General features: G+C 56.3%; 1 protein-coding gene across 1 annotated transcript in view; it reads right to left on the minus strand.

Moving 5' to 3' along the window:
• The window catches only part of ATP2B2 (ATPase plasma membrane Ca2+ transporting 2), a 378813-nt gene that overhangs the window by 65132 nt on the left and 300263 nt on the right, over window positions 1-13418 (minus strand). Inside the window, 3 exon segments of the mRNA XM_018038308.1 lie at window positions 2309-2368; window positions 3488-3520; window positions 5121-5246. Of these exon segments, the coding sequence (XP_017893797.1) occupies window positions 2309-2368; window positions 3488-3520; window positions 5121-5246 (219 nt within the window).

A 13418-nucleotide genomic window follows, 5' to 3' on the forward strand; every position in this document is an offset into this window, starting at 1 on the left:
CAATCCCACGACATTCAGCCAGGAAGGGTCCTGCAGCCACGTCAGTCTGGGAAGCCCCGTGTGACTTTAACTCTATCCCACAGCACGATAGAGGCTGTCTTTCTGCAACAAGGAGGAAACCAATTCTACCCAGTGGTTCTTAAACAGTTTTAACCACAGGATCCTTTCCTTGCAGGGAAGACTTCTTAACGTGCTTGTGAAGTTTATTTATTTATTTTTTAAAGCTTTTCTTTTTTTGAGGATGTGGCCCATTTTAAAAGTCTTTATTGAATCTGGAACAATACTGCTTCTGTTCTGGTTTTCTGGCCGCGAGGCATGTGGGAATCTTAGCTCTCTGACCAGGGATAGGACTCGCACCCCCTGCATTGGAAGCTGAAACCTTAACCCCTGGACTCCCAGGGAAAGTCCCTACATCATTGTGAAGTTTACACCAGGAAGAGTGGCACACACTTTGGAGCCAGGTAGGCCTGGCTTCACGTCCCAGCTTTGCTACTGCCCAGCTCTGTGACCTTGGACTAGTGTCTTGATCTCCATGAGTCTCAGTTTCCTCATTTTAAAGTGGGGACAAAAAACTGACCCATAAGGTTATCATGAGGATTAAATGAGACGCTTGCAAAGTGCCTGGTGCACAGAAAGTGGGTAAGAAATGGTTTCCCCATCTTTTCCTACAGTTTTTCTTGGGAATATATGGACGTTTTTGGCTTGAACTGGAAGTGAGGCTCCTGCCTTTTTGAGACCCACCAGTCTGGATGCGGTCCCAGCAGGTTCATCATCCAGGAGGGGTGGGGGGAAGCAGGACTTCACTTCCTGTTTCCTCCTGGCCCTCTCCCTCCCCCCACCTGGGTTTGCCTACATTATTTAGGGCTTCTCTTGTGGCTCAGTCCGTAAAGAATCTGCCTGCCATGCAGGAGACCCGGGTCTTACCCCTGGGTTGAAGAGATCCCTTGGAGAAGGGAATGACAACCCACTGCAGTACTCTTGCCTGGAAAATCTCACGGACAGAGGGGCTGGCAGACTATAGTCCATGGCGCAGCAAGAGTCGGATACGACGTAGCAACTAAAGTAACAGCACCACCCTCCCCTCACATGGGACACCTCCCACGCCCCAGGCTGGCCTCTTTCCTCTTCCTGTACCTGAAATAGACCCACACCTGAATTAGCCCTTCCTGGCCAGGTGCTGCTCACAGACGGGTGTTGCCCAGCCCCTGACATCTGCTAGCTGCTTCCATCCTGGGTCACTTTGAATCCGAGTGGCTCACCAGAGGCCTGGGACAGGGCAGGGGAGGAGGAAGAGGCAGCACCACAGCTCCGTGTTCTCTGGGAGTGGTGAGGAGTAAATGACAGGATGGATGCTTAGCTCCTGGGATGAGCGACGCTGGGGAAAGGAAAAGCTTTCCCTTCCCTTCAGTTCTCGGGGGCAGTGGTTTCATGGCCGAGCCGTAAAAGCTCTTAGGAGCAGACCGGTGACTTTACATCACCTGACTTGGGGACGGGGATAGCCAGAGAAGATGGGAGGGTACAGAGGTGTGAAATCTTCCAAAGGCGCGGAGGCCAGTGAATGGACTTCCTTCCTGCCCGTTTGTAAGGAGGGTGAGATGCAGACTCAGGGTACAGTGGCAGCCCTTACCCTCACCGCCCATCCCCGAGAGGGCCAGTAAGAATGCAGAGACTCAGGACAGACGCTCCAGCGGAGGCAACAGCAAGAAACACCAGTCCACACCCGAGGGACAGAACTGGGCCCGAGCCCAAGCGAACCCCCTGCCCGTTCACTCCACGAAAGAAGAGAAAGAACGTCTGCTAGTGGCTCAGCCATGCTACAGGGCGGGGCCCAGGAGGTGAATGCAGGCCTGGGTCCCCCTGCCTCGAGGGAATGGTTTGAGTCGAGGATGGGAGCCTGCACTGGGGACCCAGAGGCCAGCCTCAGCCCGGGTCCTGACCCCGGGCCTTCTTCCCCCAAGCCGGGACCAGGAATGTGCTTAGGAGAGGGCCACACAGGGAGGGACGCTGCTTCCAGGGAGGGAGGGGGGGACCAGATCTGAAGCCAAGGTCACATCCCTCTTCTGGGCTCCACTGGGGGGGTCAAGGGCCCAACGGTGACCACCGCCGGTGGGAACAGAGCTGGGTGCCCGGTGGTGGCTTCTCTCTTAAGCACCTGCCCCGTGTGAGAGAGGACGGCGGTCCCCGAGCTGCCCATGCACATCCAAGTCTGGGCCATCCCGAACAGGGAGAGGAAAGCCCAGAGCTGGGGGTGGGGAGGCGCCCATCGCCCGAGACAGGGAGCTCACCGGGGGCGGGGTGGGAGACGTACCATTGACTAGGCTGGTATTTGCACTATCTGCAGCATTTGAACCTGCCGCACCATCGGCCGCTGTGGGGGTGGGAGGGATGAAAAATGCAGTGGTCAAAATGGAGGAGAGCAACAGCACAGACAGCAGCAACAGTAGACGTGAACCAACGTGCGGGGAGGGACGTGACTGTGGTCGGAACACACACTGCCGTCGGAAATCAGGAAACTCAAATTTGGGGGTGGGGGGTGGGTGGGGTGAAATGTTCCCGTGGAGATGACACACAAGTCAGTGGGGAGAAACTCAGACATGGAGGGTCTTTGAAATAAAATATGGAGGATGATCAACGTGGGTAGGTGGGATGGTCGGTGTGAGGTCTGGACCCAGGCATCCTGTTGGCCCAACCAACAGGGCAGGTCTCTCTGTCAGTGAGGGTTCTATGAAGGTGGGGGGGCGGTGCTGGCTGACCATCACGGCCAGAGGGACCCATGGCCAGGAGTCGATTCAACACAGGGTGCAGTAATAGCACCGGCCGTTCTGAATGGGCGCTTGTTGTGACGGTTGCTATGTCCTGGAAGGACATCTGTTCACGGCAGTGACCTCGGATTCGTGCATTTGACTCAGGTCACTGCCCACGGCCAACTCCTCCTTTCCTGACTGACGCTCAAAGGCTGCCTTGGTCTTGCCCATAGGAGGTGCCCGACCGCTTAAAAGACGCATCAGGGACATTGCATCTTCTGCATGAGACAGAGAGGGCGCTGGTGAGATCTCCTTAGTTTATGAATCAAAAATGATACGAGATGCTCAAATTCGCTCTGGCTATTTTTTCTTGAGGTGGGCGGAGACGGGTTCTGTGGGAAGGAGAGGGAATAGATGTTGGGTGAGTTGGCCGTGCCATGGGGTGAGGGGCTCTGTGGGGTCACGCGGTGCTGAGCGCACATGGCATGTGCTGTCTGGGGTTTGGAGGCAGTGGGGGCGCCATGTGCCCCGGAAGCACTGGAAGGGCAGCATGGGGTGCTGGCCTGTCCTGTGGGGCTGGCAGCACAGAGGGGCCACACAGGAGTTTTGAGGTGGGGTGCAGAGCCCCCAGCCATTGGGTACCCTTCTAGCTGTGTGCTGGGGGTCTGGGGCCAGGGCTCAGGGGTCAATGGCTGCTGCTACTTCTAAAAGCCCCTTCTACCCTGGGGGGTGTCTTACTGTACCTGGTAGCTGAAGGCCATCCCCCTTCTTCACACCTGTGTGATGATTTTTGAGACATGTTAATGAAGGAGAAGCATGTACAGCCACATACACGCCCGCCCACACATGCACACACACACACACACACTCTGGCATGCCCAGAGTCATCCTGAAATGGAGGGTTGTAAGCAGCGTCCCTGGTGGAGATGATGGGATGGAAGCGCTAAGGGGGTCCAGCCCTGGGAAACCCCTGGGTCTGCTCTCAGGGGCCTGAGAGGCTGGGCTGCCCCCCATCTTCCTCTGCCATGTCCCCTCCATACCCCACCTCTTCCTTCTGCACTGCTGTCCCCATCTCGTTGATGGGCAGGTAAACATTCAGCAAGGGACTCTGACCCATGCCGGGCAGAAGAGGCCTGTTTTCTTATCAGCATTTAAAAAACACGAGTCTGGCCCGTGGGAGCTTCTGGGTGTTTCTGCCCCTCACCCAGGCCCCAGCGAGGCCAAGGAAGTGGGCAGAACAGCTACATCCTGCCCAGCTGCCTGCACCTGGGGCCACTGGTGGCCACAGCTGCTACGTCACTGTGTGGACGCTGTCCTGACGTGCTCTGCACCTCATGGCCAAGACTTGTCCTCGGTTTCAACCTCAGCTCGCACAGATCACAGCTTACTGCCATTGTTCCTGCTCCTGTGGCAGCCATAATCTTAGGAGGACCCCAGTAGGAAACAGGTTTTGCCCCTGGGAACAAGTGATCTTTGATTGTGTCTCAGGCCAAGACTGGCTGACCTCTGAGAGCTGGAGGTTAGTCCCGTTGTCCCTAAAACCGAAAGCAGGGTCTTCTACTATCTCATCTCCTTCCCCTGGGTTCCAGAAGGTCTGGATGTTTGGGACCCTCCTCTGGGGCTTGGGGAAGGAGACAAAGGACTGAAGACTTTGTGAGAGGGGGAGGGTCCCCAAGACCGAGTGTGAATGTTGGGTAAGTAGCCAGCTGTTTCGGACCAGAGGCTGGATGTGAGATTTGGGCCTGGTCTGATGGGATTGGGGCTCACGTCTCCCAACCATTCCTCCTATGCTCTGAGAGCCACTTCCAGCCCAAGATGCCAGCCTGCTGCACCAAGCGGAGCCCATGGAGTGAGGACATTTGCTTCTGGGAGAGGAGGAGGCAGAACTCAGCTGAGATGGCAGCTCCAGGGGCATCAGAGTGGGGCTCACGACAGTTGATTTGGAGGCACCTTCCCCAGAAGCTCCCTTATCACCTCTGGGTAGAGTCTCCACTGAGTGTGCAGCTCTGCCCAATGGAATTGAGAGGAGTGAAGGAATATGCCCAGGTGGGGTTTTCTACTCAATATCAGGGCTGATGATGGGACCAGGTCACACTTGAGGGTGGAGACTGAAGGAAAGGCTCAGCACCCTTGGCCTGGCTCGGAGGGGAAGGGGAGCCCCCCATGACATGACTGGACAAGACAGGACAAGACCCTGGAGATGGAACAGACAGAGCCTCCTGGCCCAAGCCGGGCCTCGAGGATGCAGGAGGCGACTGTTGGCACAGGGTGTGGACATAAAAGGCACTCAGTAACTCACTTGTTGAGTGAAAGAATCAACAAAAAAAATGTGGCCTTAAGAGCTCCTCTCCTGGTCCACGAGGGGGCTGGGCTTACCTTTCTTGTCTTTCTTCTCTTCCTCTTCCCCACCGGCTCCCAGCAGGGTAAAGATAATTCCAGTCTGAGAGTTCACACCCACAGCAGTCACCACCATCCGTCCAGAGCCCTCCATCACATGGGTACCTAAGGATGGGGATGAAGGCCAAATTACCATTGCACAGCCCAGACCCCCCTCCCCCAAGGAGTGGGAGGAATCTGGCCCCAGTCTGCTCCTGGCAATTTGCCTGTTGAGGTCCTGGGGCACCACCTACAGTGAAGATTTAATGTGTATCATCCTAGTGGGTCCTTTAAAGATGACTATACCTTCGGACAATGCTATGATGAGCCAGGTTCTCAAACACTGCTATACGCAGCTCTTAGGCCCCTGGAAAGCTCAGGCTTACCATCGCCTACCCATTCCTGGTGAGTTCCTTCCACTCTCTTCTCTCTCCCCATTCCTCCTCTCCCTGCCTTACAGGTCAAGCAGGGACCACTCTTGTCTTTTCCTTTATTGATATATCTGGAACCATGCCTCATTCTACTTAATTCCGCAACTGGCAAGAAAAATGCCAACTAAGCCCTGGGCAGGACTGCTTAAAATGAAGTCCACTTCCTCCCCAAAGATCTGAGGAAAGAATTCAGTGCTCAGAGAACTTGGATGAGGAAACAACGAAATCTTTACTTTCACAGACATCAAACTGAAATTTAGCATTTTTCCTCCATTAAGAACAAAGGCAATGAACTCCAGGAGTGTCAGCGGTGCCCACAACACCATTACACGTCACAAAAATCAGTTTTTAAAAATATCTCTTTATTTTTGAAATAAAGAAAAATATCTCCTACTTTTTGAAAGTGAAAAGTGAAAGTTGCTCAGTCATGTCCAACTCTTTGTGACCCCATGGACTATACAGTCCATGGAATTCTCTAGGCCAAAATACTGGAGTGGGTAGCCTCTCCCTTCTCCAGGGGAATCTTCCCAACCCAGGGATCGAACTGGTCTCCTGCATTGGAAGTGGATTCATTACCAGCTGAGCTATCAGGAACGCCACCAAGATAAGATACTCTTTAGGCTTATGCTTATTTTACAACTAAGGCTGTTATTATATTGATTGCTGGATCTCGTTTTTCAGTATACTAATAAAGAAACACATATGTTACTACATCACACATTTATTCTTTTAAAATTACTTTAGCTATTTCAATAGAATTGACTTCCTTTGTGATCCAAGATATTTCATGTATTTCAAAGCTTTATTCTGAATAGGGGTGGCCCAGGATGACCCCGGATCTTCCCAGAAGTCCATGGCACAAGAAACGTTACAAACTCCCTTTCGAGATTTTTAGATTTTTCAAACTGGGTTCCAAAGGGTCCTGGAGTTCTTCCAGGGGCCTGAGGGGAGCCGTGGGGGAGGAGGGAGGGAGGCCTTGGAGCAGGGTAGCTCCACTTTTACTCATCTTCGGGGTCTTTGTTGACAACTTCTTCTTGACAAGCGGGCACTCTGCTTAGTAAAGGACCTAGGGAAGTGAAGTTTGGCCTGTCAAGCGCTTGTCTTTTTGTGATTTTTCATTTTTACTGCTCTGGCTAGAAAACCCTCTGTATGAGCATGTAGCTCCTTCTCCAGCAGAGAGGTAAGAAAAATCCGGTCCCATGTGGTGCAGGGTCTCCAGCCGTCTCCAGGCCGCGCAGGAAGGATTATATCTGGTCCATCAGACAGCCGGCTGTGGCCACCAAGCCCAGACACCAAACACCCCTCAATACTTGTTTCTCAAACTCCTTCTGCTGTTTTCAGATTTTCCTTGTTTCCACTTACGATCAATGGTCGTTTCTTCCCGTTTTCAGGGACACTTGTCACTAAAGGCCTTCTCCTGGTTCTCCCAATTTGCTTCAGACTTGAAGTCTAGGTGGACAGACTCATTAGAATTGCATGTAAAACAAGAGTCAACAGGTTCTAAGTCAGGGCAGAAGGCACTTTCCTTAAAGCAAGGAATCTGTTTTCATGTTTCAAGAGGTTTCATCCACTCCTTTGCTTTTTCTCCTAGGACCTGAGCCATATTTTGAGATGGTGTCTGTGCGTGTATATGTTTGCACACGTCTGGTTGTGTGTGTGTATGCGCGTTTGTGGTGCTCCAGCCATTTGGCCTCTAGGATGTCAGGATCTTAAAGTGCTTTACAGACAGATAGATATCCTCCAGTAAGTTCTTTTGAGGTGGTAAAGGTCGGTCTGTCCATCCACGAAGGGCAAACTGAGTCAGGAAGGCTCCCAGAGGCAGCCTGGAGCCTAGCAAGACATACCAGAATCCAGGCTCTCAGGTGATGCCCTCCGCGGCTGTCTCCGTGCCCATCCCCAGGCTCTGCGCCCATCCCCAGGCTCCACGCCCATCCCCAGGCTCCACGCCCATCCCTAGGCAGGGAGCAGTGGGGACCACAGAAAGTGCTCGAACACTGACTAGGCTGGAAGGCCCAGGCCTGGTGTCTACCCATCACAGGCAGACCCCGGAGTGCACTCTCCTCATGAGGGGCACAAGCACAACATGGGCCTAATTATGAGGCTTTGGGAATTACAATAACTAGCTAACAAAAAGCTTTTTCAAGCGCGGGCTCAGCTTGTGTGGGGGCTGGCAGGATGGACTATTAAGTATCAGCGATATTAGATGAGGAACTAAGGTGCAGAGAGGTCACCTTTGGGTGGTGTGAGGTCACCGCAGATCTTTAAAGGTGAGGGGTGAACACACTTCAGCACACTCACAGGGTGTAGACGGCAGGGACGGAATCAGCACGACCTTCCGCAGGACACCTACTCCACACCAGGCCTTGTGCCCTCACCCCGATCCTAAGCCCAAACTTAACCCTGACCCTTCACGTGCAATCATCTCGTCCGCTCTCACGCTGGCCCTCAGCTGACAGAGGAGAAACCTGGGGCTCTGGGAGGAGTGGCCCGTCCAGGGTCCCTGGCTGGTGAGGGACAGAGCCTCCTGCCGGGTTGGTCAGATGCTGCACTTCCTCAGGAAACAAGGCCACACACTGGTCCCAAACACGTTCGTGAAAAAGTTGGCTTGGCCTGGGTGTCGACAGAGAAGCCGCTCCCTACCTCCCCGGCCCTGGGCGGGATGGAAAAAGACACAGAGGGCCAATTTCCACCCAAGATAATCAGACCCCAAATCACCTTCTGATCTAATCACTCCCAGCTCAGCAGGGAGCTGGCGGCTCTGCATCAGGAGGCAGGGAGGAGGGGGGAAGGAAGAGGAAGCCAGAGAGGTGGCCTCTGGACACGGGGAGGTGGGAGAGAAGGGCCGGCACGCCTCCCACCCAGCACCGAGGAGCCCCGGGGGTCCTCCAGGCCTCCGCATTGGAGGGGCCAGAGGAGTCGGGGGCATCACCTCCCGCTCTGGTCCCCCATCCCTCCACACCCCAGCAGCACGCCCAGCCTCGGCTCTGCCTACCGTCCCCCAGCTCAGACACCCTCCACAGCTCCCCAAAGTCCAGACGCCTTCATCAGCAACCCTTGGGTCAGCTGTCAACCTTCTCTGAGCCCCGGACCACCGACTCCCGCCACACGCCCTCTCCCTGGGAGCAGCGCTGGGAGCGGCTCTTCCGTCCCGCCGCCGAGCCCAGCCCCATGCCCATCTCTGCGCACACAGTTATCACCGCGTGAATGCCCTTCTTCCACTTCTTGTCCAAAACCTACTGTTCAAGGCTTAGGACAAACACCCCTGCTCTCAGCTGACTTCCTTGCCCCCCACAGAAGGACGTCACCTCTCCTCTGGTCTCCCCTGCCAGCGGTTTCCCAGGGGCTGCCTCCTGGCCCCTGAGCCCCTGGGGGGCGGGATCTGGGCGCATTTCCTCTCTGCCTCCGACAGCACCGCTGTCACCGCTACCTCACTTTCTGTATTTTTCTTGGTGGCCATGTGTTTATAAGGGAGGACACACACCCCCTCCATAAGCCACCTTCACGGTTTTACAAAGGGTCAGATTCATCTAGCCCAGCCCTCCTCCCCACAGCTCCCTGGACTGCCCACTCCCCCTCCCCTGTGAGGACCGCAGAGCCTGGCTGCCCCTTTCTGCCAGAGGAAGAACCGAGTGGACCGGGTCGCCCAGCTCCAGGATCCCCTGCAGGGGACAAGGTTTAAGCCCAAGGGCCGAAGCTCCAACAGCAGGACCAGAGGCATATAAGCCACAGGTCTGTGGGTGTGGACAGAGACCCTTTTAGGGAGGGGCATCCTGACTAGGCGTGCACCAGGCTCCCATGTCCATGGTCCTTTGGACACCATCTTGTGGTCCCCACATCCTCTAAGTCCCCAAGGAGCCCCTCAGAATACACTGCCTAGGGGATGGTCGATGGAGAGGGCCCTGGGCCGAGGAGGGAGGGACCTGGGAATCAGTCTTCGGTCTGCTTCTGGTTTGCTGAGCGACCTGCGGCCAGCCCTCTCCTTGGCGGACCTCAGTTTTGTCTTCTGTTAGAGGTCTGGCTTCAGTCATCGCCTCTCGGCAGTGAAGTCTGGGAACCCAGGTCTCCCAGAGGTGAGGGTCCCTCCCGGCAGGGGGAGGGCAGCCTCTATTAAAGGCAGCATCTCGGGGACTCTGGAGGGGTGGGCGGAGGCTGAGCAGACAGATGTCACTCCCTGTCCGGGCCGCGCTTGTTCACACGACAGACGGGCGTGCTGGGGTCCCGTTCTGTGCCAAGGGGCTCCCGGTGGTCCCTGCCCTCCACAGGCTCACAGTGTAGTTGGCACACAGATGAGCAACAACACAAGACAACAGACACCCAGGCTCTAGACCAGCGGGAGCAGGGAGGGCTGGGGCCCACTCAGGCAAAGGCAGGAGACGGCCGCGATCAGCTGGGCTAAGGCTCAGGGCTCGTGAAGGGAGCCTGAGCAGGCCTGAGCAGAGGAGGGCTGCAGGGTTGGGTGTCTGTTCGGGATTCACTGGGGAGCCGCTGGAGGTGTGCCGGGGAGGGGGAAGAAGGAACCAATATGCACCGAGGGTCCCTCCGTGCCCCGCTCTTCCTGCTCAGCGGCCATGGCCCCTGGTAAGGTCACCGTCGTCACCCGCATTTCAAAGCACATTGCTCGGGCAGCTGGGAGGCTCCGGCTCCTGTTCTCTCCCCCTCGCCAGGGGCGGGGGTCGGGGGGGCTTGTGCACAAAGTCCGAGGCAGGGCTGTTTGGAGGCAGGTAAGTGGTGGAGGAGCCGTGTCAGCACCCGTCTGTCCGTTCACCCGGAGTCAGAAAGGAGCTTGGGCCCCGGGGAACTCTGCAGGCTCCAGCCAACAGGACGGCCTGTCCAGGGTCCCCACCTGACCCTTCATCTCGTCCCTCTGGAGTTGATTTCTGCAGCCTCTGAGCTGGCAGCAGAGTGTGGGCCAGAACCTACCCGACTGCAGGCTCAAAGCCCACCTCTGCCTCAGACTTGCCCCAGACCTGGTCCAGATGGCATCTCAGGGCCACAGCCTCTAGTAATGACAGGTGGGGTGCACCGAGGTCCTGTGGGCAGGCCTAGTGAAGCCTGGCTTTATGAAATGAAGCTTCTGAGCACAGAGAGGTCAAATGGCTGACCGAGGCTGCACCGCACACGCGGCACAGAGCTCCTCACTCTCCAAGTTTTAACTTCCGAAGCCTCTCTCCCGACAGGGAGAGTGGAGAGGCCGGGCCATCTCAGAGGCCTTTTCCTGAGAGTAGAGACGTGAAGAAGGATGGAGGCCCTGTCTGGGGTTATCACCTGCCTCCAGCACGAGCACCAGGCCAAGCCCACACGGTCCCCAGCCCAGATGTGATGCTGTCGCCGTTACTGCTATCGACGCCGTTAACAACAGCAATAACGCACGCCCACGAGCACCCCAAGTCGGCAGAGCGTTTCAGCACCCACGAGCCCGTCCCCCTCACAACAACCCAGTGAGGCAGGCCTTGGTGCGGGTACCAGCCCTGGCCCCTCCACCCACTTGTGGCCTCTCTGGCTCAGAGAGGTTGAGCGATGGCCCAGGGTCACACAGCTGTGAGAGGTGGAGCCGGGACTTGAACCCGTGCTCTATCCACTACACCCCGCTGCCTCTCGTGGAGAAGAGGCAGGGTAGTGTAATGGAGAGAGCGCGGGCCGAGTGGCAGACGGGGCCTCCCTGTGGTCACGGCGTCGTCACAGGCTCCCTGGCGGCGGCAGCAGTGGCGGCAGGTCCGGCTCCCCACGCCTGGCCTTGCGCTTGGCAGGCAGGGTGGGCAGTGGGCCCCAGAGGGTTGTCGAGGTCCTGGGTTACCTCGTGCTGTTTGGGCTCTGGTTCCAAGGGTAAGGGAGGAGGGGGGTGGTCCTGCAGGGGGCTGAGCCAGAGGGTCTGCTGGGGGTGGGCCCCACAGCTTTTGAGGACAGCGTGCTGGTCCCTGCCCAGTCTTTGGTTTCCCTGTGGAATTCACTGTGTGTGTGTGTGTGTGTGTGTGTGTGTGTGTGTGTGTGTGTGTGCGCGCGCGTGTGTGTGCGTGTGTGTGTGGGGGGTGTTTCATCAGTCCTTTCTGACTCTTTGTGACCCCATGGACTGTAGCCCCCAGGCTCTTCTGTCCATGGGATTTTCCAGGCAAGAATACTGCAGTGGGTTGCCATGCCCTCCTCCCAGGGATCGAACCCACGTCTCCTGCATTACAGGCAGATTCTTCACCTGCTGAACCATCCCTGGAATTCACTGTAAGATGCTTCAAATGGGCCACATTGCTGGGAAATAGTCACAGGGTCCCCGGAGGCAAGCTCGTGAGTGGGGGCTGCAGGGGAGCTGCGAGGCTGGAGGGTGGTGTTTGGCTCTGGCCCCATGCTCTGAGGGTCCCTCCGTGCCTGAGGGCCCTCACCTCTCCCCTGCTGCAAATGGAGACCAGAGTAGGGCTCTCCAGGGATCTGCGGGCCTCCTGTGTGCGCGTGCGTGCTTCGTTGTTTTAGTCGTGTCTGACTCTTTGCGGCCCTGTGGACTGTAGCCCACCAGACCCCTCTGTCCATGGAATTTTCCTGGGAAGGATACTGGAGCGGGTTGCCATTTCCTCCTAAAGGGGATCTTCCCGACCCAGAGATCGAACCTGCGTCTCTTACATTGGCAGACGGGTTCTTTACCTCTAGCGCCACGTGGGAAGCTAGGCTGCAAAGTGGCAAGTCTGGGCATTTATTTCTAACAGGTGGGATCACTGCTTTCATGGGGCTCTCATGGGGGTTCATGATCCAGAAGGGCTAAAAAACCACTGGCTTTCCAGGAAAGGCTGCAGATCTGCTCGGTGTTAAGGGAGTCTGAGAAGCAGGACGTCTAAATGCCGCAGGGCATCTGCACCGGGTCCCAGCCTGGGGGATGCTGTGGGGACTGGCGGTACACATGAACGTGGATGGTATGTCGGGTGTGCTTTCTGAGTTGACAGCTGTGCTGTGGTTACTCATGAAAACAGCTTTTCCTTGGGAGACACACCTGAAGGAGGAAGGGACCCTGACAAGGGAGGGCGTACGCCCCCGAGAGCGAGGGCAGCGCGACGGGCACGGCGGTCTTACCAGAGGGAGGGCACGCGGGCGCTCATTGTGCTACTCCTGCAACTTTTCTGAAAGTTTGAAATGATTTTAAAATGAAAACTAGAAAAAAAAAATGGCTGAGTTCATGGGCCCCTGCACTCCAGAGCCCATTCGCATGCTGTCTGACCCACACAGACTTTTAAAGAATTGAAATCTTTCCCCAACATCTTAACCAACTGTACCTGAAGTGTCTGAACCTCTGGGTCCCCTTGCAGAGTGGACATCACAGCCACATTGGTGGCATGTGGGAGGCGGCAGGGGGAGAAGGTGACACTGGGTTTGTTGCCCACCCCCACCCCCCCCCCCCCGGCCCTGTGGACAGAGGATCACCCTGAGATTCCTGCTTGTCTCCTCTGCCCAGGTTGAAGACACTGCAGACACGGGCCTGCGTCCTCCTGTCTGTGCTCGGGGCTTTAGGATTTCCTTTGTGCCCTGAGTGCTAGAGAGACAGCTGAATCTTTCTGAAGGCTGGTCTGCCCCTATTTGTCAGACGGGGAGACTGAGGGCCCAAGGGGCCGAGGTCATAGCGGGAGCTGATGCAGAGCAGGAACTGGGGGGTTCTGCCTCTGTGTTTGATCCACATCACACAGCGTCTCACAAGCACACCATTCACAAAGGATAGTCCCATTGGTGTAGGCATGTGGTCCCCAAAACAGCCCTGTGGGGTAGGCAGATGTGGGGGGGGGCAGTGACTACACAGACGTGGACATGGAGGCTCAGAGACGAAGCAACCTGGCAAGGTTCACAAGCTGGGCCATTGGACCCAGAACCGAGCATTATTTGCCTTCCTCTAGGCTGA

Source organism: Capra hircus, chromosome 22 (assembly GCF_001704415.2).
Source record: "Capra hircus breed San Clemente chromosome 22, ASM170441v1, whole genome shotgun sequence".
Lineage (NCBI taxonomy): Eukaryota > Metazoa > Chordata > Mammalia > Artiodactyla > Bovidae > Capra > Capra hircus.